This window comes from Labeo rohita, chromosome 11 (genome assembly GCF_022985175.1).
Source record: "Labeo rohita strain BAU-BD-2019 chromosome 11, IGBB_LRoh.1.0, whole genome shotgun sequence".
Classification (NCBI taxonomy): Eukaryota; Metazoa; Chordata; class Actinopteri; order Cypriniformes; family Cyprinidae; genus Labeo; species Labeo rohita.
In genome coordinates this window covers 14,463,149-14,486,946 of record NC_066879.1, presented here as the reverse complement: position 1 = coordinate 14,486,946, position 23,798 = coordinate 14,463,149, and the positions used below count along the sequence as shown (strand labels likewise).

Below are 23,798 nucleotides of genomic sequence, written 5' to 3'. Positions count from 1 at the left end.
GTAGTATTATCAATATTTAAAACAGTTGATTGCATTTATGTTAAGATTCTTCGATAAATAAAAAAGGTCCAAAGATCAGCATTATTCTGAAATACCTTTTGTAACATTATACACTATAGCATTCAAAAGTTGGTGTCAGTATAATGTTTTGCTTTTATTTAGCAGGAATACTTTAGATTGATCAAAAGTGTTGATAAAGTCATTTGTAATATTACAAAAGCTTCTTATTTCAGATAAATGCTGTTCTTTGGATCTTTCTATTCATCAAAGAAACCTGAAAAAATTCAACTCGTCTGTTTTTAACATAATAATAAAAAACGTTTTTTGAGCAGCAAATCAGAATATTAGAATGATTTCTGAAGGATCATGTGAGTAATGAGTAAATTCAGCTTTGAAATCACAGGAATAAATTACATTTTAAAATACATTCAAATAGAAAAAGTTATTTTAAATAGTAAAAATATTTAAATTTTACAGACTATCCCTGTCTAATAAACCTGAAAATAAATTAAAAAAAATAATAATAATTAAAAAAAAAGTATAAAAATGCAAAAATAACAGCGAGGAAGAAAAACAAATAAATGTTAAAAAAGAAAAGAGTAATAATTCTTTATGGCTGAATTTGTCTGTTGTAACAATTATGCATAAAGAAAAAGTGTGAAAAGAAAATAGGTTTGTTTAAAAAGGATCGTTGTTTGTAAAAGTGAATGTGCACCGAGACTCATTTTAAAACAAGGGCACTCCGAAAAAGGAGGAACTGGGCATTTCACATGCAAAACATCCCAATAACAGACACTAAATATGTAGAAACTAAACATACTTATTTAGCTAAGTAGGTTCAGGAAATATTACATGTTCTTGACCTTATAGGGCACTCATACAGAAAACACAGCAACAGCTCATAGAAATAACAAAGAGGTTGACAAATTAGAGTAACAAAACATAATATGTAAGATATATGGCCAAATTATACACCCAAGTGTGAGTTTAACAGTTGAAGTTTTGACAGATAACATGTTGGGGACAGGAATATAGATAAATAGGCTTACAATGTGATAATGTATAGATTAGAGATAGAATTGAATCATAAAAATCTATGCAACAATAACAGTCATAGACAACAACAGATTTAATGATTTAAGTGGGTAAATTTTAGGAATAGTTTTCAGATTTTCAGGATGTCAGTGTTAGGTTGTGTCAGGAAGGATCGTAAAACCTGCCCCTAACGGGAACAGTCAAGAGTGAGACAGAGAATGGATTTTAGGATGAATTTAGACATAGTAAAAAGTTACACATAAATATTCAAAGGTAATTAATGCCTCTGTGATTACATGACTGAACATGATGCTTCTGAACCCAGAACAGATACACTGGTTTTTGGACCAATTGAGATTCCAGTTCCCAGGAATTTGACCTCCACTCCATCCGCACCAACAGATGCACCCGTGTCAAATCCAAGTCCCACTTTTACACCAACTGGACCGGCTTTAGCTGATGCACTGGCAACTTCAGCTTGAGCCATTGCTCTGACTCCAGCCACACTGGCTTCAGCACCAAATGAGGCGTTTGGACCTTTGGCTTTTGCCTCAAGTACACTGGCTTCAATACGAGCTCGTCCGTATCCTGCTTCCGCAATGTATGTAGCCTTGGGAATCCTCTTTCCTGGTTTGTTTTCAAAACCTGATGCATATGAATCTTTCTTGGCATAACCACTTTCTGCAGTGGTTTTAAATGGTCTGTCAAATGTGTCAATCATGCCTATGATGTCACTTGACACATAAGCAGAAGTATTTTGCACTTTTGACTTTTTTATAGGATCCTCGACGATTTCATTTATGCCACCATTCTGACGCTGTTTGGTAGAAGGTATTTCGGATTCTTCGTCTGCAAAAGAAACAGATTTTGCAAAAAGTTTAGAATAACAACAAGTTTTATATAAACATAAACCATTTTGTGCTGAACATTAGAACACTGTAAATGTACAGTTGGATTTTTCTCAACCGTGCATGCTAATATTTCTGTATATGGTATGATTCAGTCTGACATTTGGTTTTCCTACATCTTCATATTGTGTTAATATATAATATATTTTAATAAAATACTGAAATGAAGAAGTACATAAATACACAAAATAAAATACATAAATTAACAAATAACACTTAAATGTAGAGTATGTGAAAAGTCAACTATGTCAATACACTTACCAGTTTCGTCATCTTCAGGTTGGAAATGTTTAGTGGGTATATCATGGTCGTCATCTGCAAGTAAGACAAATGATCTTTAATGCAGTGCAAATAGACACAAAATGTGTGGAAAAACAACAAGCTTTATATTAAAATGCACTTACCATGTTGGTGTAACTTTCGTCTTTCGGACATTATAGTGCGCCACAAGTTCTCAATCTCAACAAGTCTTTGGTGGAGTGTTGTTTGGTGAGGTCTTGTTCAGTACCCCTGCACCTTATATATTGTAAGGCATCAACTGAAAGCGAAACCTAAAACAAGAAGTCCTTCAGTAGGTTTTATTGGAACCTATGTCACTTGAATACTTTCAATTTGAAGCCCATTGTCACTTAAAAGAATTCTGTACAAACGGAAGTAGTGTATGATGAACGCATGCACTATGACTTGTATAATTTATTCAAACAGAAGCTCTAGAGCATGACATTGTATCTTGTCTGAAAAATACTAGTCTAGATTGATCATCCCTTAAGAAAGAGCCAATACACTTTTCCTTACTCAAAAGAGGATGTCCTGCAAAATCTTGAAAGGACCAGTTCATCTTGAAACTGCAGCGTTTGCTTTGTTTCCCAGACTCAAGGTGTGGGTGTTTAGTTTCTCTTCATCATTAGGGGGTTTCTGGAACACTGCCAATAAATTACAGTTTTAATCAAACCTTGCGTGATTTTCTGGGATGAGAAGTTGTAACATTACTAGTAAATTAGCACTTTGATGCTACAGGATGTGAACATCCATCTGTTGATGCTTTTTACACTCTTTACACATTTGAAAGTTTCCATGAATGTTGAAGTTTCTCAGTGGAAACATTAATGCCAATAAAAACCTAAATCAGCATGTTAGAATGATTTCTGAAGGATCATGTGATACTGAAGACTGGAGTAATGATGCTGAAAATTAAGTTTTGATCACGGGAATAAAAATATTTTTTAAAATATATTTTAATTTAAAAAAAGCATTTTAAATTGTAAAAATATTTAACCATTTTTCTGTATTGATCAAATAAATGCAGGCTTGGTAAGCAGAAGAGACATTAAAAAACATTAAAAATCTTACTGTTCAAAAACGTTTGTTAATCTCTCTACTTGCACTTTTGTAGTTAATGCATCCTTGAATAATAATTATTATTTTAAACCTTACTTAAGATTTTTGAATCACATGTTTTTAACTTGAATAATAGCGGAAATGTTTCCTGAGTAGCAAATCAGCATGTTAGAATGATTTCTGAAGGATCATGTGACACTGAAGACTGGAATAGTGATGCTGAAAATTCAACTTTGATCACAGGAATAAAAATACATTTTAAAATATATTCAAATAAAAAATAGGCATTTTAAATTGTAAAAATATTTAACCATTTTTCTGTATTGTTGATCAAATAAATGCAGGTTTGGTAAGCAGAAGAGACTTTAAAAAACATTAAAAATCTTACTGTTCAAAAACTTTTGTTAATCTTTCTACTTGCACTTTGATTAAGTTAATGCATCCTTGAATAATAATTATTGTTTTAAACCTTACTTAAGATTTTTGAATCACATGTATAATAATCAGAAATGTTTCCTGAGAAGCAAATCAGCATGTTAGAATGATTTCTGAAGGATCATGTGACACTGAAGACTGAAGTAGTGATGCTGAAAATTCAACATTGATCACAGGAATAAAAATACATTTTAAAATATATTCAAATAAAAAATAGGCATTTTAAATTGTAAAAATATTTAACCATTTTTCTGTACTGTTGATCAAATAAATGTAGGCTTGGTGAGCAGAAGAGACTTTAAAAAAACATTAAAATTGTACTGTTCAAAAACGTTTGTTAATCTCTCTACTTGCACGTTTGATTAAGTTAATGCATCCTTGAATAATAATTATTGTTTTAAACCTTACTTAAGATTTTTGAATCACATGTATAATAATCATAAATGTTTCCTGAGCAGCAAATAAGCATGTTAGAATGATTTCTGAAGGATCATGTGACACTGAAGACTGGCGTAGTGATGCTGAAAATTAAGTTTTGATCACAGGAATAAAAATATATTTTAAAATATATTTAAATAAAAAACAAGTATTTTAAATTGTAAAAATATTTAACCATTTTTCTGTACTGTTGATCAAATAAATGTAGGCTTGGTGAGCAGAAGAGACTTTAAAAAAACATTAAAATTGTACTGTTCAAAAACGTTTGTTAATCTCTCTACTTGCACGTTTGATTAAGTTAATGCATCCTTGAATAATAATTATTGTTTTAAACCTTACTTAAGATTTTTGAATCACATGTATAATAATCATAAATGTTTCCTGAGCAGCAAATAAGCATGTTAGAATGATTTCTGAAGGATCATGTGACACTGAAGACTGGCGTAATGATGCTGAAAATTAAGTTTTGATCACAGGAATAAAAATATATTTTAAAATATATTTAAATAAAAAACAAGTATTTTTTAAATTGTAAAAATATTTAACCATTTTTCTGTATTGTTGATCAAATAAATTCAGTATTGGTGAGCAGAGGAGACATTCAAAAACATTACGTCAATCTTTTGACCACTTAAAGGATTTTCATATTTTTTATATATTTAAAGATTTCGATCTGAAAGGTAGATAACAAATCACAGCATCCTTACTTATTTACTTTCTTTTGTTTATTATTATTATTATTGTTCGCCGTCTACGTCATCAGCGGCGCTCCACTTTGACCTGTGAAGTGTCAGAAGTTTGCGCGTGACGTCATCTGTCTTTGTCCAGCTGCAGCACCAGCTAACGCTGTAGAAATGCGTCCCGAGTAGCACACGATGGGATTTTGGCGATATTTCAGACAGTGATTCCGTACAGACTCATCAGTTTATGTGAAGATGTGCGATCTGAGCTCAGCGCTCATTAAAGAGGGCTGGTGAGTCACTGCTGAGCGCTAACGGCTGACTATGTTTAGCATGCTGCTCATGCTAACTCATGTTTACATTCGTTTACTCATTCAGATCTAAAAGCGAGTTCTAAATTCGTCCTGCAATTATACGTTTTTATAAGTTCCTTTAACAACCTGTAGTTTATATCACTTTATTAGTTAATCTCTGTGTCTGTTTGGCTTTTGGGATGTTTGGTGCTGTTAGCGGCTAAATCGTTAGCACGATAATCAGCATTTATTATTAACTGCTTGTCTTTTATTAGTAATTATAAATGATTAATACATATTATAATATGTATATGTCATATATGATAGTTTATTAATCGCCTGCTGATATTTCTCAGTGATTCCCTATTGTCATGACAAGTTGCACAAGCTCCATTAAACTTCAGAAGAACAATTCAACAACCTTTTAAGATTTTAAGGGTTGTTGTTTATTTCTGTGTTCATAGCTTGAATTGGGATTTCTTATCTCAGACTTTACTGTGCATGTAGAGTGTTATAGTGAAGTATCATTGTATTTATGCAACTCCAAAGTGCTTATGTGCATATGTACACTACCAGTCAAAAGTTTTTTAACAGTAGTTTTTTTTTTTTTTTTTAAGAAGTCTGTTCTGCTCACCAAGCTTGCATTTATTTGATCCAAACTGTAAAATTGTGAAATATTATTACAGTTTAAAATAACTGCTTTCTATTTGAATATAATTTAAAGTGTAATTTATTCCTGTGATCAAAGCTGAATTTTTAATATTATTACTCCAGTGTCACATGATCCTACATGCTAATATGCGGATTTGCTTCTCAAGAAATATAGTTTTATTATTATTATTATCAATATTTAAAACAGTGTCTTCTTTCAGGATGCTTTAATAAATAAAAAGATCCAAAGATCAGCATTTATCTTAAATAAAAAGCTTTTGTAACATCATACACTATACTATTGAAAAGTTTATATGTATGTGTGTGTATATATATATATATATATATATATATATGTGTGTGTGTGTGTGTGTGTGTGTGTATATATATATATATATATATATATGGAAAGAAATTATAGAAATTAATACTTTTATTTAGCAAGGATTATTTTAATTGATCAGAAGTGATGATGACATTTAGTGTTACAAAATATTTCTATTTCAGATAAATGCTGTTCTTATGAACTTTCTATTCATCAAAAAGACCTGAAAAAATTCTACTCAGCTGTTTTCAACATAAGTGTAATAATAAATATTTTTTGAGCAGCAAATCAGGATATTAGAATGACTTTTGAAGCATCATGTGACACTGAAGACTGGAGTAATGATGCTGAAAATTTAACATTGAAATCACAGGAATAAATGCATTTTTAAATATATTCAAATAGAAAACAGTTACTTTAAATAGTAAATATATTTCTAGATTTTACTGTGTTTGCTGTTCTTTGTATCAAACAAATGCAGGCCTGGTGAGCAGAAGAGACTTCTTTAAAAAAAAAAAAAAAACTTTAAAAACCTTACTGTTCAAAAACGGTGACTGGTAGTGTATATGTAACTCCAAAGTACTTAAACGTGTATATATATATATATATATATATATGCAATTGTATTAATGTATTGTGATTAATGAACTGGGGAAATATGGATTGTATATGACATATTAGCATTAAAGGTGTTTACAGAGGGGATTTTTACCTTTTCTTCAATCAATAATTCAAAAATACTGTCAACAGACAGAAAAAAAACATGGTCTTTAAGAATAAAATGTTATAGAAATAAGGTGAATGATATATCACTAACCCTTCTGTCAAAATCGTCACTGTAGATAGTAAAAAAAAAAATGTAATTTAGTGTATAAAGAAACTTGCAGCCTACACAAAGTATCATTTGTATTGTAATTTAAATCTGCAGATTTAAATAGATACATTTTAATAAAACACTTAAATGTGCTTTGTTAAAGTGTGTGGAAAAAAAAAAAAAATATATATAATATAATAATATATTTATAATATGTATAATATATATATATTTTTAATGATATTTGTTCTGATATTGTTATTTATACATTTATTTAATATTTACTAACTTAAATAAAAAAAAGTCAGTAAATTATGAAAGTAATTAGATTGAAATAAGTGAAAAAATAATGCATGCAATAGTATAGAGCTATAAATAATTCTGCTAGAATTAATACTGGAACTTAATAGCAATCAAGTATTTTCTAAGTAATTTTGGACATATTTATAATAATAATATTTCACTGTTTATTCCTTTTTTTTGTATAGAAGCTGTATAGATGCTTTTTAAATTTTTGATTGTGATCCCTCCTATATTTGGGGTTATATAATGTTTTATATAGTATATATGTATTATATTTTTATTATATATTTTTAAAAATCCCTGTCTGAAATCGCACACTTTTCTCCACAGGTACCTTACAGATGAAGGAATAGAGGAGTGTAAAAGTTCAACAGAGAAGGAGAAAACCTCACCGACTGACATCATCCAAGTAGCACTCAACGTAAGAGCTTTAAAAAATGACCTCATTTATCTACCCTTTTCTTTTTATATTTACTCATGTAGTATGTCTTTGTCAATTTGTGATTATGTGTATTTGGGTTTTGACTTTACATAGTAGCCACCACACCTTGAGAAAGCGAATAGAAATAATAGTAATTATATAATTCTTATTACAGAGTGATCTGAGACCCATTGGAAAGAGCTTCCTGCCGACAGACATCAACAGTGGACGAATAGAAAAGGTATACTTGTGTGTTAAAGTGGGATTAAGCTGAAATCTAACATATAAATACACTGTGTGCAGAATTATTAGGCATGTTGATATTCTGGTCATATTTTTTTTCCAAACACATTTTACCAATTCCAAACCACATCAGTCTTAATAACTACTGTTAATTTTGTGTTTAATCATTTATATGTGATATATAATTGTCCGTGAAGGCTGGAAGTGAAAAACTCCTTATATTCAGGTGTGCAGAATTATTAGGCATGTTTTCGTTTACAGCTAAAATGAGCCAAAAAAGAGATTTAACCCAGACTGAAAAGTCCAAATTATTAAATGCCCATGAGAAGAATGCAATACTAATGCATTACAAGAATTTGCAAAGTTAAGGCTTGACCATTGGACAGAGAAATGCTTGTTGAGTCTGCATGGTCAGAAAAAACAGGTGGAGAAGAAAAGATGCATGTTAACTGCAAAAGAATTAGGAATTAAGGTGAAGAATTAGGTGTGACACCATCAGGAACCGTTTCCAGTTCTCCAGCGCCACCATTTTCCAGAACTGCAACCTACCTGGAGTCTTCAGAAGTACAATGTGTCAGGTTCTCAGAGACTTTGCTTGGTAAAAAATCCTAAAAAATGCCCCTGACTTAATAAGAATAACAAGCTGACGTCTTGTGAAATACATGAAGACAGTTTTTTTTATATGCTTTAGAGACAGATAAGTTGAGAGTGACTCTTGAAGGACAAGCATCACATCCTCTTGTACCTCTGATTCAAGAATTTATCTTCTAAAATCTGGCAGTAAGTTTTGGGAGTTCATTTTAGTCCATCTCTGCAAGTCAGACTTTTCAGGATAAGAGACTAAACATGAATAATTCTGCACACCTGAATATAAGGAGTTTTTCACTTCCAGCCTTCACGGACAATTATATATCACATATAAATGATTAAACACAAAATTAACAGTAGTTATTAAGACTGATGTGGTTTGGAATTGGTAAAATGTGTTTGGAAAAAAAATATGACCAGAATATCAACATGCCTAATAATTCTGCACACAGTGTAGACTTCATGCACTTGCTAATGCTGCCCACTAGATGGCACTGCTATTAAATAAAACATTAACAGAGCATAAATAAAGATAGACTGAGTCAGAGCAGAGGTGAAGAGGTAAAAGAACGTTTGTTTTGTCAAAAGAAAATGACATTACTGCAGAATAATGACTGTGATCTGGTTTCTGAGAGCTTTCATTCTGAATTTAAACGCACGTTTATAAGCTTAATGTGCTTTAGTGTTTTATCTGTTTGATGCTAAATCCCCCTCGTTCTCCCGCAGTTGGATGGCCCGTGTGTTCTTCAGGTGCAGAAGATTCGTAATGTCGCCGCTCCTAAAGATCACGAGGAGTCGCAGGCGGCACCCAGAATGCTGCGCCTGCAGATGACAGACGGACACATGTCATGCACCGGCCTCGAGATCAAACATCTGTCCAAAATCAGGTACAGCTCATGTGACTAGACATAGTTACATCTTAACATCTGTGAGTAGAGATGTGTAAAACTACATCAACTAGTCAGTGGGGAAATTACGTCCTAAGGAAGCCATGTATAATTAGACTAATTGACGGTCAGGTCCAGGTTCAGACATTTCCTGTTCTTGGAGTGGGACGCTAAATGCAGATGATGCTGGTTTAAAGGAAGTGAATCATGTGGACGTCTGACAGCATGATAATACTTAATGACGGTGTGCTAAAATAATTTCTGACGAGTAATTTCTCTTCCATTTAAACTTTTGTTTTGTTAGAACTGAAAAAATGACCATTTCATTGGCCGTGTCTTACATGTAATACTAGTGTACTTCATACTAAACATCATCTGTTTTTCTCACCAAGGCTGCATTTATTTGATCACAAATACAGTAAAAATTGTGAAATATTATTACAATTTAAAATAGCTGTTTTCTATGTGAATATATGTTAACATTTAATTTATTCCTATTATGAAAAGCTGAATTTACAGCATCACTACTCCAGTCTTCAGTGTCACATGATCCTTCAGAAATCATTCTAATATGATTTTCTGCTTCAAAAACATTTTATTATTATTATCAATGTTGAAAACATTTATATTTTTGTCTAAACCATCTTTTTCATTATTCTTTGATAAACAGAAATTTGTTTATTTGAAATCGATACCTTTTGTAACATTATAAATGTCTTTAATATGACTTACTATGGGTCTTATTATAATGGTTCTTTAATGGGTTATTTATTTAATTTTAGAGCTGCAACGCGATTTATCGATTCAAAATAAAAGTTTATGTTTGCATACTATATGGGTGTGTACTGTGTGTATTAATTATGTGTATATAATATAAATACACACACATATTTATTTTAATTTATGTAAACACTTGTATGTAATTTGTGTGTGTGTGTGTGTGTGTATATATATATATATATATATATATATATATATATATATATATATATATATTACATAAAAATATTTTTTTTGAGCAACAGTTTTTATTTTATTTTATTATAACTAAATAAAAATAAATTAATAATAATACATAAATGAAATCAACAATAACTCAAAGCCTTAAAAACAATAATAATAATATAATAATAATAATAATAAAATAACAAAATAAAATGCATTAATACATTAAGAATTTAAATATAACATAATAAATATACACAGTACGCACACAGTACACAAGCATAAACTTTTATTTTGAATTGATTAATCATGACTAATCATTTTGCAGTACTAATTTAATGCACCTTTGCTGAAAAAAAAAATCTTTAAAAGATGATGATGATGACTTTCAAACTTAGCACTTGTTACTTTTTAATAATTTGTGAAACAGTATGCAACATTAGCGTTAAATAATCAAATAGTAGTGTGCTGTGATGTTGTTACATGATCCCATTATGTTGCATGATTAATTTAGCAGGTGGTGTTCGTTTTATCATCTTGTAAATAAATAAAGCTATTTTGCATTTTTAATCTAAAGATGTATAAAATTGTTTCTTGCGGAGAAGATGTTAAAAATGATGTTCCTTAAATTGCATTTATCTCACAGGTAATGTAATGTCATCTCGGGTATAATACACATTTTGACAAATGCATGTGGGGTTTTTTATGTATTCGGGAGGTATGCTTAATATGCACACAGCATACTTCAGAAATCGCATGAGTGATGTGGAATGTGTGCCCGCAGAGTTGTGTAGAAAGTGTCTCCACCTTACGTCTTTGTTTATTAGATATTCTGTCTAATTTATTCAAGTTTATTGCTGTCAAACATGACCTTAAAGCGTAAACGTGAATATTTGGCAAGCAACTGCGATTTAAAGTTTCTTTTTGTGAACGAGTGGCTTTAAAAGTACCTCAGATATTTAATTGAAGCACGTCTAATTGGGCCGTATGATTTAATGAAATAACGTCTCGGCCCGTCAGACACAGTGAAGTGGCCCATAATGAGGCCAAAAACCCGGCATTTGATTAAACGCAGCTCTTAATATGATAAAGAGGTCCTGTAATTGCCTTGAGCCAGACTAAAGACGTTTTGATGTAGTGGGGAGCTGCATAAAAAGGGTTTTTCGCTGTGAATTGATGTTCACGGCACTACAGAGTCATTCAGGGTTGTGTTATTGCGCTGCTTTTGAGGTTACTCTAGGCTGATTTTCTCTTCGGCTCAATCAACTTGAAACATCAGTGTCATTTTGAAATGCAGAAAAACAGAGTCTTTGTGCAGGTAAGATTCAGGTTACGTGCCAGGAATGTTTTCTCTTTTGTTGCGTTGATTTATGCGTCACTGTAATGTTTTTACTGAGCTTAAAACAACTTTTGTCATGTTATGCTTTAATGGTGTTTACAAAGCTTTGAATTATGAAGGTACAAATGCATGAAGAGTTACGCCCTTAATTTTAATATGTAATGTTGAGGGTTTGTGCAAATCTTTAACACGATATAAAACATTAACAGGGAAAAAAAAATTTGCACAAAAATGAAAGTTCACCCTCAGGTTATCCAAGATGTAGATGACTTTGTTTCTTCATCAGATTTGGAGAAATGTGTCATTCCATTACGTGCTCATCAATGGATCCTCTGCAGTGAATGGGTGCCGTCAGAATGAGAGTCCAAACAGTATCATAGTAATCCACAAGTAATCCACACCACTCCAGTCCATCAATTAATGTCTTGAGAATACGAAAGCTGTGTGTTTGTAAGAAACAAATCCATCATAAAGATGTTTTTAAACCTCATACCGTTGCTTCCAGCTAAAATACGAGTCCTTAACGCTTCCTCCTCTTTTCTCTCACACCATAATCAACCTGCATAATTGTTTAGAGCTGTTTTCAGTGTTTGTACAAGGTGCTTAAAGTGCTTGAAGCACTTGAATTTGACACTTCAAAATTTAAGGGCTGGAGAAACCTTGAAAATAGCAATATTCCTGAAGTGGTACTTGAAAATTGCTTGAATTATTGAAAGACATTGTATATGAAATAAGTGTTTTTCAGCACATATCTTCACGCGAAATTCATGCAATTCAAAAAACATCATACTTTTTTCATTTTCATTCAATTTCACTTTTTTCATGTCATAAAACTAGCAAGCTAAGCCAGTGTTAGTACTGACAATTCACTGAGTAAACGGTAAAATGCTTTCAATGAAGACGCTAAAAGAGGAACAGATGATCCAGATCAATTGAGTCATTTATGCTGGAACTGCTTCGATTGATTCAATCTCGTGACACTGAACATTCATTTCAAGCGATTCACTAGCAAAGGCCAGATCAAATTAAAAGAGGCATTCATTTTCGATTTTTAACATCACTTGTAATGATTTTAAAAAGCAATTTTCAAAGCTTTTTGAATCAGTTAAACCAATGCGTTACAAAAATCGCTCCTGTCGCAAGTCATTTGCTTAAAATTGGGATTCAAATCGCAAATTGCAAAGAACGGAAATTTGCATATTGCAAATCATTGATTTAGATCAGAAAGGGTTAATGAATCATTTCGCAAAATGAATGATTTAAATCAAATGATTCGTGATACACGAAGTTCCAATTTTAAACGAATTAATTTGCGATCTGTGCTTCAAGTCTTGATCTGAAATCATAGTTTGCAAATGATTATTCCAATTAGGAATAGGATTTAGATCAGAATTCTGAAGCAAGTTAGCGAATCTTTTGCTTTAGATTGGAACTTCGGAGCACGGACAGCAAAGCATTTGATTCACACCAGGACTTTGATGCGGGTTTGCGAATCATTTGATTTAGATTGGAACTTTGCATAGCGCAAATAATTTGATTTAGATCGGAAAGTTTTTATGAATCGTTTAGCATATTAAATGATTCAAATCAAATGATTTGTGATACGCAAAGTTCCAATTTTAAATGAATTGATTTGCGATCAGGTGCAGGTTCGTGAATCATTTGATTCCTTTCAGGACTTTGGAGCGCGTGTGGCGAATCATTTGTTTCAGATCAGGATTTCAGAGCGGTTTTGCTGATCTTTTTTTCATCAACAGTAGAAAACATCAAACAATTAAGGCAGTACAGTTATAAAAACAAAACAAAGAATGAAGAGACTAATTATACACACAGAAATATTAAGAAAATTAACCATGGTTTTACTATAGTAAAAGTGTAATATACTTTAGTAGTAAAGAGAAGACCTTGTTTGATAAGTGAGATCTCTGACGTCCTTAAAAAGTAATGCAAACCCTGTGTTTCGGACTGCTTTGGCTTGTAAACGCTGCTTGATCTGTGCTGATTTTTTTAGCTAAAATAAAAAAAGCTGTTTTTACAAACATGCAGCTTTTGGCTTCTCAAGGTGTTAACTGATGGACTGGAGTGGTGTGGATTGCTTGTGAATTATTGTGATGTTTTTATCAGCTGTTTGGACTCTCATTCTGACGGCACCCATTCGCTGCAGAGGATCCACTGGTGAGTCAGTGGTGCAATGCTCTAAATCTGATAAAGAAACAAACTCATTTACACCTTGGATGACCTGAGGGTGAGTACATTTCAGCAAAGTTTAATTTTTGGGTAAACTGTACCTTTAAGATAACATCTTCTAATCATCTAAACATCTAGTAAATTTAACAAACGGTTACAAAGAAACTGCAACACATGGCGTTGTTAAGTAAAAAAGACATAAATAGCATTTTCTTGTAAAACATACTTCACTCAGGAAATCTGACACTGTGTAATCTTGTAAAGCTGCTTCAAACTCAAACGACCTTTTCTGCCCTTTTCTTGTACTCCCCTTCCTTTAACCCCAGTTTCAGACCTTCTGATTGGCTCAAACCTCACCAATCCCATGTCTCCATTATCGCTCTGGCTGGGCATCAGCCGTCGTGGTGGCCGTCGGCCAGCAGCTACAGGTGGATACTGTGTTGTCGTGCCGTTTGAAGAACAGAGCGCTCTTTATTCATCCGTTCCTCGCTTCACTCTCTCCCTACATCTATCCCTGTCGCTAACATGCAGAATGAAACTCTCCACTGTTCGTTTGAACCCAAAGCTTCCTTTATTCAAGCGCAGAATGGACATGCATTATTTTAAAGTGCGTATGAAGGCTTCGCTCACTTATAAACTGTAGTTTGGCTTTGATTGTGGACATTACAAGTATGATTGAGTTATCATGATTTTAAATGCATGTTCTTTTGAACTTTTTATTTATTAGAAAACCCTAAAAAACAAAATGCATCAGAGTTTCCACAAAAATACCAAGCAGAGCAATCAACAAATGTTTCTTGAGCAGCAAATCAGCATTTTTCGAATGATTTCCGAAGGACCATGTGACACTAAAGACTGGAGGAAAGATGCTGAAAATTCAGATTTAAATCACAGGATTAAATTATATTTTAAAATATATTCAAAAAGAAAATAGTTATTTTAAATTGCAATAATATTAAACATTTTTAACTGTATTTTTGATCAAATAAATACAAACTCAAAAAAAAATTTAAGACCTTACCGACCCTAAACCTTTCAGTGTTTCATTCCATTTTAAAACAAGTGAATGTAAGTTTAAAAAATAAAAAGAATAAAACTATCTGTTATTCATTGAATCCAAAGTGTCCTTTATTCAAGTACAGAACAGACATGCATTATTTTAGAGTGTGTATGAAGGCTTTGCACACTTATAAACTGTAGTTTGGCTTTGATTGTGGACATTACAAGTACAATTGAGTTGGCATGATTTCAAATAAATGTTGTTCTTTTGAACTTTTTATTTATTAAAGAATCCTAAAAAACAAAATGCATCATAGTTTCCACAAAAATACCAAGCAGAGCAATCAAGAAATGTTTAAGCAGCAAATCAGCATATCAGAACAATGATGCTGAAAATTCAGATTTAAATCACGGGAATAAATTATATTTTAAAATATATTAAAATAGAAAACAGTTTTTTTAAATTGCAATAATATTTAAAAATTTTAACTCTATTTTTGATCAAATAAATACATGTTTGGTGAGACTCAAAAACATTTTAAGACCTTACCAACCCTAAACCTTTCAGTGTTTCATTCCATTTAAAAATTTTTAATTTTTTTTTTTTTTTTTTTTTTTACTCACATTCACTTCTATCTATTATTCATTGAACCCAAAGCTTTCTTTATTCAAGCACAGAACAGACATGCATTATTTTAAAGTGTGCATGAAGAATTTGCACACTTATAAACTGTAGTTTGGCTTTGGTTGTGGACATTACAAGTGCAATTGAGTTATAATAATGTCAAATAAATATATATATATATTTTTTTACTTGTTTATTAGAGAATCCTGAAAAACAAAACACATTGTGGTTTCCACAAAAATACTAAACAGAACAATCAAGAAATGTTTCTGGAGGAAAGATGCTGAAAATTCAGATTTAAATCACGGGAATAAATTATTTTTTTAAATATATTCAAATAGAAAACGGTTATTTTAAATTGCAATAATATTTTAAAAATTTAACTGTATTTTTGATCAAATAAATACAGGTTTGGTGAGACTCAAAAACATTTTAAGACCTTACCAACCCTAAACCTCAGTGTTTCATTCCAGTTAAAAAGAAGTGAATGTCGCTCGTTTCAAATAATTATTTCACCTTTAAACGAAAGTGAGAGTGTTTGAAAGAACAGAAGCATTGTACTGAAGCAAACAGTGTTTTTTTTCTGACATCCCCAGAGAGTTCGTATCGGATCCTACATCCCTTTGAGCTTTGTGCCGACGAACCGGTCAGGAAAGTCTGTAATTGCACTAGTCACGTCACACATTGAGTCCTGTCAAACTCCCCGGGCTTTTCTAATGAGAGGACCAGGCAAAGTTCGACTCGGCTTGTATTCTTGAGGGCGAGTTTATTTGGCGTGTAGGAGAGCGGGGAGGTGTGCGTGTGATGTATTTTTAGCAGGAGCTTCTTCTGCAGTGCAGAGCGGTGCATTAACATTTGATCAGGGTGCAGGCAAGGGGACACATTTGAGGAAATAAGCCAGCCTTTTGGAAAATTCACTGCTCCACTTCTCTCCTCGGGGTATTAGAGTGTTTGTGAGGGAAAATAGAGTTTCTTCCTCTTCCTCTCTCTCAATCCATCCCTTCTGCCCCCCTTTAATCTTTAATTAAAGTCAAACAGCCAGTTCTTAATCCCAACTTACAGCAAACGCCCCACACTAACTAAAGCTGAAACACATCGGAGAAAAAAAAAAAACCCTGATTGACAACCAGGAAATAGAAGCAAGTAAAGCAGAGAAGTGCAATTATGAATTTTAAATTCTCTCACTCCTCTTTTTTGGAAAGTCATTGCAGATGCCAAATAAGGAAAACTGACCTATTTTTGGGGTGAATTTCCAGAAAACTCTCTCAAGAAATCCCTAGGTCACATTATAGCAGAAAATCAAAAGGAAAAATTAAAAAATTAAATTTTCATGCAGGAAATTATGCTTATTTTAGGAATATTAAACTCCAAAGGTTCATTAAAAATGTATATGTTAAATATATGTAATGCAGTAAATTTGTGGGCTTTATTGTTATTAAACTGCTGAAAAGTTTATCAAATATTAATATTTCTAAAATACATTTTGTTCCTTGACTTTTTTTACTCTACTGTAAAGAATTGGGGTCAATAAGATTTTTAATACTTTTTAATACTTAAAAAAAAAAAAACTAAAAATATATAATGTTACAAAAGTAACAATCAATGCTGTTCTTTTGAACATTTAATTTAATTCGAAAAAAAAAAAAGTCATGGTTTCCACAAAAATATTAAGTGGTTTTTAACAGCAAATCAGCATGTTAGAATGATTTCTGAAGCATCATGTGGCACTGAAGACTGGAGTAACGATGCTGAAAATTCAGATTTAAATCATAAGAATAAATTATATTTTAAACAATATTTAAATCGAAAACGGTTATTTTAAATTTTAATAATATTTTTAAAAAATTACTGTAAAAATGTACTGTATTTTTGATTAAATAAATACACATAAATAAATTAAATTTTATGTTTTATATAATGTATTTAAATAAAGAACGGTTGTTTTAAATCATAATATTTCCTAATATTACTAATTTTACTGTATTTTTGAAATGCAGCCTTTGTGAGCAGAAGAGACTTCTTTTAAACCTTGCCAACTCCAAAGTTTTCAGTGTTTATTTAAAAGAAACCATTAATTTAACACTTTAATTTCATTTCTGCTCCACTTTCAGTCTGAACACTCCGCCTGGAACTAAAGTGAAGCTCCTGGGGGCCGTTCAGGTTAAAAATGGCATCCTCCTATTGGACGATTCCAGGATCGCGGTTCTCGGAGGCGAAGTGGATCATATGATCGAGAAGTGGGAGTTTCAGAGGGTGAGGTGCATGTTTTCTCTCAAGCTTCATAATGAATATATTCAGATCATACAGTTGTATATGACACACAGTAGCAAACTGGATTTGCTTTATTGCTTTTATGAAATAGAGGTTTGATCTACCATGTATGTTCATATTTATTATCTCCTTAACTAGTCCAAAAAGACACATTTTGAATTAACATGCCACCGCCCACATTTATAAATAAACACATTTTTAGTATTAAGCAACTTGACCCCGCCCCAAATTAACTTAGCCAATCACAACAGAGGTCATTTGCATACAGATTTCTTAAGTGTGATCCTAAACCACAAAACTAGTCATAAGGGTCAATTTATTTTGAAATTGAGGTTTATACATCATCTGAAATCTGAATAGGACAATATTTGGCTGAGATACAACTATTTAAAAATCTGGAATCTGAGAATATCAGAATATGGAGAAAATCGCCTTTAAAGTTGCCCAAATGAAGTTCGTAGCAATGCATATTACTAATTTAAAATATATCAAGTTTTGATATATTTATGGTAGGAGCATCATCTTTACTTAATTACATCTTTACTAATGATTTTTGGCATAAAGGAAAAATCGAGAATTACACACAGTGTATTTTTGGCTATTGCTACAAATATAGCCGTGCTACTTAAGACTTTGGTCCAGGGTCACGAATGTGCCGTAGCACAAGATGTTTATTTAATTCTGAGTGTCAGGGAGTTGGTGTAAAACATGAAACTACACTAATTTATGACTCTTTTTAGCACTACAGACCTTAACATTATAAGTGGGCTCCTGGGGAAAAAATAAGGAGATGCAAAAGTGTAAAATGTGCCCCCTTTAAAGGTTCTCTTCATTAAAACTTAAGAAACAGAAGCCACAGTGTCACGCCAAAACAGGAGTGCCTGTAACCATCTGTTAATATTTTTCACGTTTTAGCTCAGTGATGGATGACACAGTGGCAACAGATGATTTATTTTAATGATCAATCAAAGCCAGATAGCATGAAGACGCATCGCTTTATTCATCCTGATGAGTAAATGACTTCAGTCCAAAGATTATTCTGTCATAGCTAACTAAAACTGAAAACCATAAAAAACTTATTTGAAATAACATTAACTGAAATAAGAAACATGGTTATTTTATTTCAGCTAGTTGCAAAGACAGCATTTCTCATTTTAATTTAATTTTAATTAACTTAATGTACTAAAGTTACTGAAACTGAAATAAGCGTAAGACACATTTTTAACAAATTTACTAAAACTTTAAAATGTAAATAGAAAAAACGTATTAAAACATGTTAAAACAATTATCAACAGATATTAAATATCATATGATCATCATTTCCATTGATTGTATGGTTTGTTAGGATTTGTGGGAGATACAACTATTTGAAAATCTAAAATCTGAGAGTGCAAAAAAAAAAAAAAAAAAAATATATATATATATATATATATATATTGAGAAAATCACCTTTAAAGTTGTCCAAATGCAGTTTGTAGCAATGCATATTATTAATCAAAAATTAAGTTTTGATATATTTACAGTAGGAAACTTACAAAATATCTTAATGGAATGTGATCTTTATTTAATACCCATATTTTTGGCATAAAATGAATAATTTTGACCCATACAGTGTATTTTTGGCTATTGCTACAAATATACCTGTGCTACTTAACACTGGTTTTGTGGTCCAGGGTCACATATTGGTAAAAAATTGTCTGGATTCGCATGTTACATTTGCATCTAATGAAATGTTCAATTTTTTTCTCACATAAGAGCCTCGCCAAACACAGCCGGAGAAACATTGTTGCAGAAGGTGGACCTCCTCCGTTCGTTCCCTTTGGACAGGTCAGGACTCCTTCAGCTACAGCTTTTTTCATTGTAACCTCTGACCTTCTAATCATTTATGAGGTTAATTTGATTCTAAATGAATAAATGGTGTATAATCTACTGCATCTCTCTGTAGAAATGTGCTCATAAGGAGCAGGTGGACAGCAGAGCTCTGGATCAGAGGAAGACCCTGCAGAGCACTAACGCTATCAAAACTGCTGACGACAACGATGAGTTTGAGAAACAAAGAACCGCTGCTATCGCAGAAGTCGCTAAGAGTAAAGAGGTGTGCTGTGGTGCTTATTACGAGATACGAGTTTAATTATATTAACAATTAGCCTACTTATGTTCGTATCCTTGAAGACAGTTCGTGTGATTCTGCTCTCCAAGTCGGCATTTATTTGGTCTAAAATACTGTAAAAATGTTAAATATTATTACAATTTAAAATGGTTGTTTTCTATGTAAATATATTTTAAAATATAATTTATTTCTGTCATCAAAGCTGAATTTTCAGCATCATTGTTCAGTCTGCAGTGTCACATAATAATATACTGATTTGCTGCATTTCTGATTATTAGTGTTGCATCATATTTTTATCGAAACTGTGATGCATTATTATTTAAACGTTTGGGTTAAGTAAGTTTTAACATTTTATTAACATTTTATTTTATTAAAATTAATACTTTTATTCCATAAGGACCTATTAAATTGACCAAAAGTGGCGGTAAAGACAAAAATGAATCAGATTAATGTCTGTTAAACTCTGAAGTATTCTCATAAAATAAATGTTACATTTTAAAATATATTCAAATATTCAACTTTAAAATTGAAGTAATATTTCATGATCCAATATTTCGCCTTTTTACTGTATTTTTGATCAAATAAATACAGCCTTATTTAAAAACATTTAAAAATCCTATTTATTTCGAACAATTCATATGACCCTCAGATGTTTTTTGCATTGTACAAAGATATTGGCATTTCAATTCAGAATGAATGATTTTCATTCCCTGCAACAAAGTAGAACCTTTTGATAATGAAATATTGATATATTAAAGCAATATGTAATTGAATTTGTTCATTCTCATGACTGTGTCCTTAGGCCATGGGTGAACTTAATATTCTCCGATATTTAATTAAGAAAAGTTTGATTTTGAGTGTGTAATTACAAATACAACGTGATAAGCGAACACCACATAAATGATTAAACGCTTCGCCTCGGCACCACCTGGGCTGTGTTTCAAAACTCGGTTTGATTTGTGCTTTCAAAAGGCACTTGTGTCCAGATAGTTGTGCCATTGAATTAATAGAAGAAATTTGTTCTTTAAATGCTTAAGATGTTAAGCGTCTTCTTCTTTGGTTTGTGTTAGACGCGTACGTTCGGCGGTGGAGGTAACGCAGGCGGAAACCTCGCCAATCCAGGATCCACCTACAAGAACCGAGACACCTATCAAAGAAAGCGAGAGGAGAGAGAAAAGCCGTGGACGGAGAACAAGTCAGAAGGAGTTTACAGAGATCTGGTGAGATCCAAAGAGCATCATAAAAAGATGTTAAATTGCTTTTTTTGTCAGCGGTTTTAAGATCTTCCTTGTGAAATGAACTGTTAATGCTGTAAAACACGGGAGAAGATCCAAATAGGCTGAATGCAATTATCATAACTTCAGTTCAGTAAAGTATGCAGCTGTTTTTCGGCAGTCCTCAACTGAGAACTAAACAGCTGTGATTTGATCACTAAATCACCTACTGACTTTCCAAACCAACGAGTCAGTTTTAAATGCGATATTCCTAGATTGGGTGTTGCTGCTTTACTAAGAAATCATTTTTGTGAATGATAAAACAGACCAGAAAACTCGTATGCATCATCATGGTGAGTCTTGCATAGATGTGCGTCAGTCGTACTGTATGATGGGGTTGTGATGCACAGACAAGAACAAGTCATCTCAGAGTCTGAAAAGAGAGATTTTATTAATCTCAAGTGTTTTGATGTTTTTGAAAAGCATTTTATGCTCACCAAAGCTGCATTTATTTGATAAAAACAGTAATATTATGAAGTAAAACAACTGCAGTTTAAAACAGCTGTTTTCTATGTGAATATATTGTAAAATGTAGTTTATTCCTGATCAAAGCTGAGTTTTCAGCATCACATGATCCTTCAGAAATCATTTTATTATCCTTATTTGCTCAATAAGCTGTTTTGATTATCAAGGCTGAACACTGTTAATATTTTTGTGGAAACGGTTCATACAAGGTGCTTAAAGTGCTTGAAGTACTTGAATTTAACTTTGAAATTTAAGGATTGGAAAACCCTTGAAAATAGCAATGTTTCTGAGAAGGTACTTAAAAAGTGCTAGAATATAAAAAAATGTTTAATTTTGTCAATAAACACTTCTTTTTACGCAAAATTCACACAATAAAAAAAAAATAAATTTTTTGCTTATTTCAGTTAATGTTATTAAGCTGGTGAGCCAAGTCAGTAGTAGTACTGACAGTGTCATGTTAACATGGCTGAAGATGCGAAACGAGGAGCAGACAAAGCGAGTCAATTGAGTCATTTATGCTGAAACCACTCTGGTTGATTCAAACTCGGGACTCGATCATTCATTTCAAGTGATTCACTAGCAAAAACCAGATCACATGTTAAAAAGCTTTTCGAAACTCTGAATCAGTTGCGTCGCAAAATGATTCACTCTTTCGAAGCGTTCCAATTGAATGGCGTATCGGAAATTGTTAGATTTTTTGTAATTAATTTTTTTTTTCAGGACTTCAGTGCAGGTTCGCAAATAATTTGATTTAGATCAGAATTTCTGAGCAGGTTCATTAATTTTTGGCTTTAGATTGGAACTTTGGAGCGCGCATCGCAAATCTGATTCAGATCGGGACTTCAGAGTGGGTTCGTGAATCATTTGATTTAGATCAGAATTTCTGAGCGGGTTCGCGAATCATTTGATTCATATTGGGACTTAAGTGCGGGTTCACAAATCATTTGCTTTAGATCGGAACTTCAGTATGGATTTGTGAATCATTTGATTTAGATCGAAACTTTGGAGTGGGTTTGAGAATTTTTTGCTTTAGATCGGAACTTTGGAGCATGGATCATGAATCATTTCATTCAGATCGGGACTTCAGTGCAGGTTCACGAATCATTTGATTCAGATTGGGACTTCAGTGAGGGTTCCTGAATCATTTAATTCAGATCGGGACTTAAATACAGGTTCGTGAATCATTTGATTTAGATCGGAACTTCGGAGCGTGCATCATGAATCATTTGACTCAGATTGGGACTTCAGTGTGGGTTCGCGAATCATTTGATTTAGATCGGAACTTCGGAGCATGGATCATGAATCATTTCATTCAGATCGGGACTTCAGTGTGGGTTTGCAAATCATTTGATTCAGATCGGGACTTCAGTGAGGGTTTGTGAATCATTTGATTCAGATCAGGACTTGAGTACAGGTTCGTGAATCATTTGATTCAGATCGGGACTTCAGGGTGGGTTTCCGAATCATTTGATTTAGATCGGAACTTTGGAGCATGGATCATGAATCATTTGGTTCAGATAGGGACTTCAATGCGGGTTCACAAATCATTTGATTCAGATCGGGACTTCAGTGAGGGTTCGTGAATCATTTGATTTAGATCGGGACTTCAGTGTGGGTTTGTGAATCATTTGCTTCAGATCAGGATTTTGGAAAATCTTTTTTTCAGATTTTTTTTTTTTTTTTTTTTTTTTTAAACAGTAGAAAATTAACAAACCATTAAGGTACTACAGTTATAAAAACAAAACTAAGAAAAAAAAAAGTATACTTTAAAAGTGTAGTATACTTTAATACTTTAGTAGTAATACTTTACATGTGCTTCACTTTACTTTCGCCCTTTTTTTATTAGTATATTTTCATTTTTTGTAGAATTTGAAATAAAAGATATTGTTCGATAAGTGAGATCTCTGATTGAGGTGCTTGAAAATCAACAAAGAAGTGCTTGAAAAGTCCTTGAAAGTCCTGGAATTTCATTTTACAGTATCTGTATGAACCCTGTGCATTTGTTTTTTGGGATTCTTTGAATAATAAGTTTGAAAGAACTTCATCATTAACCATGCCTTTACTGTCATGTAAATCGATTTAATGCATCTTTGCTGCAATTAAAGTACCATTACTTTTTTTTTTTTTTTTTCTATTCTCTGCTTTTTTAAAAGTACAAAATCTTACTGACCTCGAGCTTTTGAACCATATGCAAGGAGAAAATAATTATGGAAAGTGCTTCATT

The 23,798-nt window shown here is 32.3% G+C and overlaps 2 protein-coding genes across 3 annotated transcripts in view; one reads left to right on the top strand and one right to left on the bottom strand.

The window, feature by feature from the left end:
• Positions 1-695: 695 nt before the first annotated feature.
• On the bottom strand, positions 696-9,169 carry LOC127173183 (uncharacterized). Its single transcript, XM_051122879.1, has 5 exons — positions 9,132-9,169; positions 2,739-2,866; positions 2,348-2,494; positions 2,205-2,258; positions 696-1,884 (listed from the first exon to the last, which is right to left on the bottom strand). Exons 3-5 carry the CDS (start codon positions 2,376-2,378, stop codon positions 1,328-1,330), a joined length of 642 nt encoding a protein of 213 aa, XP_050978836.1. The 5' UTR covers positions 2,379-2,494; positions 2,739-2,866; positions 9,132-9,169; the 3' UTR covers positions 696-1,327.
• tdrd3 (tudor domain containing 3) overlaps positions 4,952-23,798 on the top strand; it is a 27,589-nt gene continuing 8,742 nt past the window's right edge. For both annotated transcript variants that reach the window (XM_051122876.1, XM_051122877.1), the window contains exons 1-8: positions 4,952-5,127; positions 7,551-7,641; positions 7,817-7,882; positions 9,199-9,359; positions 17,566-17,707; positions 19,481-19,552; positions 19,671-19,820; positions 20,906-21,055. In XM_051122876.1, coding sequence (XP_050978833.1) covers positions 5,090-5,127; positions 7,551-7,641; positions 7,817-7,882; positions 9,199-9,359; positions 17,566-17,707; positions 19,481-19,552; positions 19,671-19,820; positions 20,906-21,055 — 870 coding nt within the window. In that variant the 5' untranslated portion in view covers positions 4,952-5,089. The remainder of the gene's footprint in view (positions 5,128-7,550; positions 7,642-7,816; positions 7,883-9,198; positions 9,360-17,565; positions 17,708-19,480; positions 19,553-19,670; positions 19,821-20,905; positions 21,056-23,798) is intronic.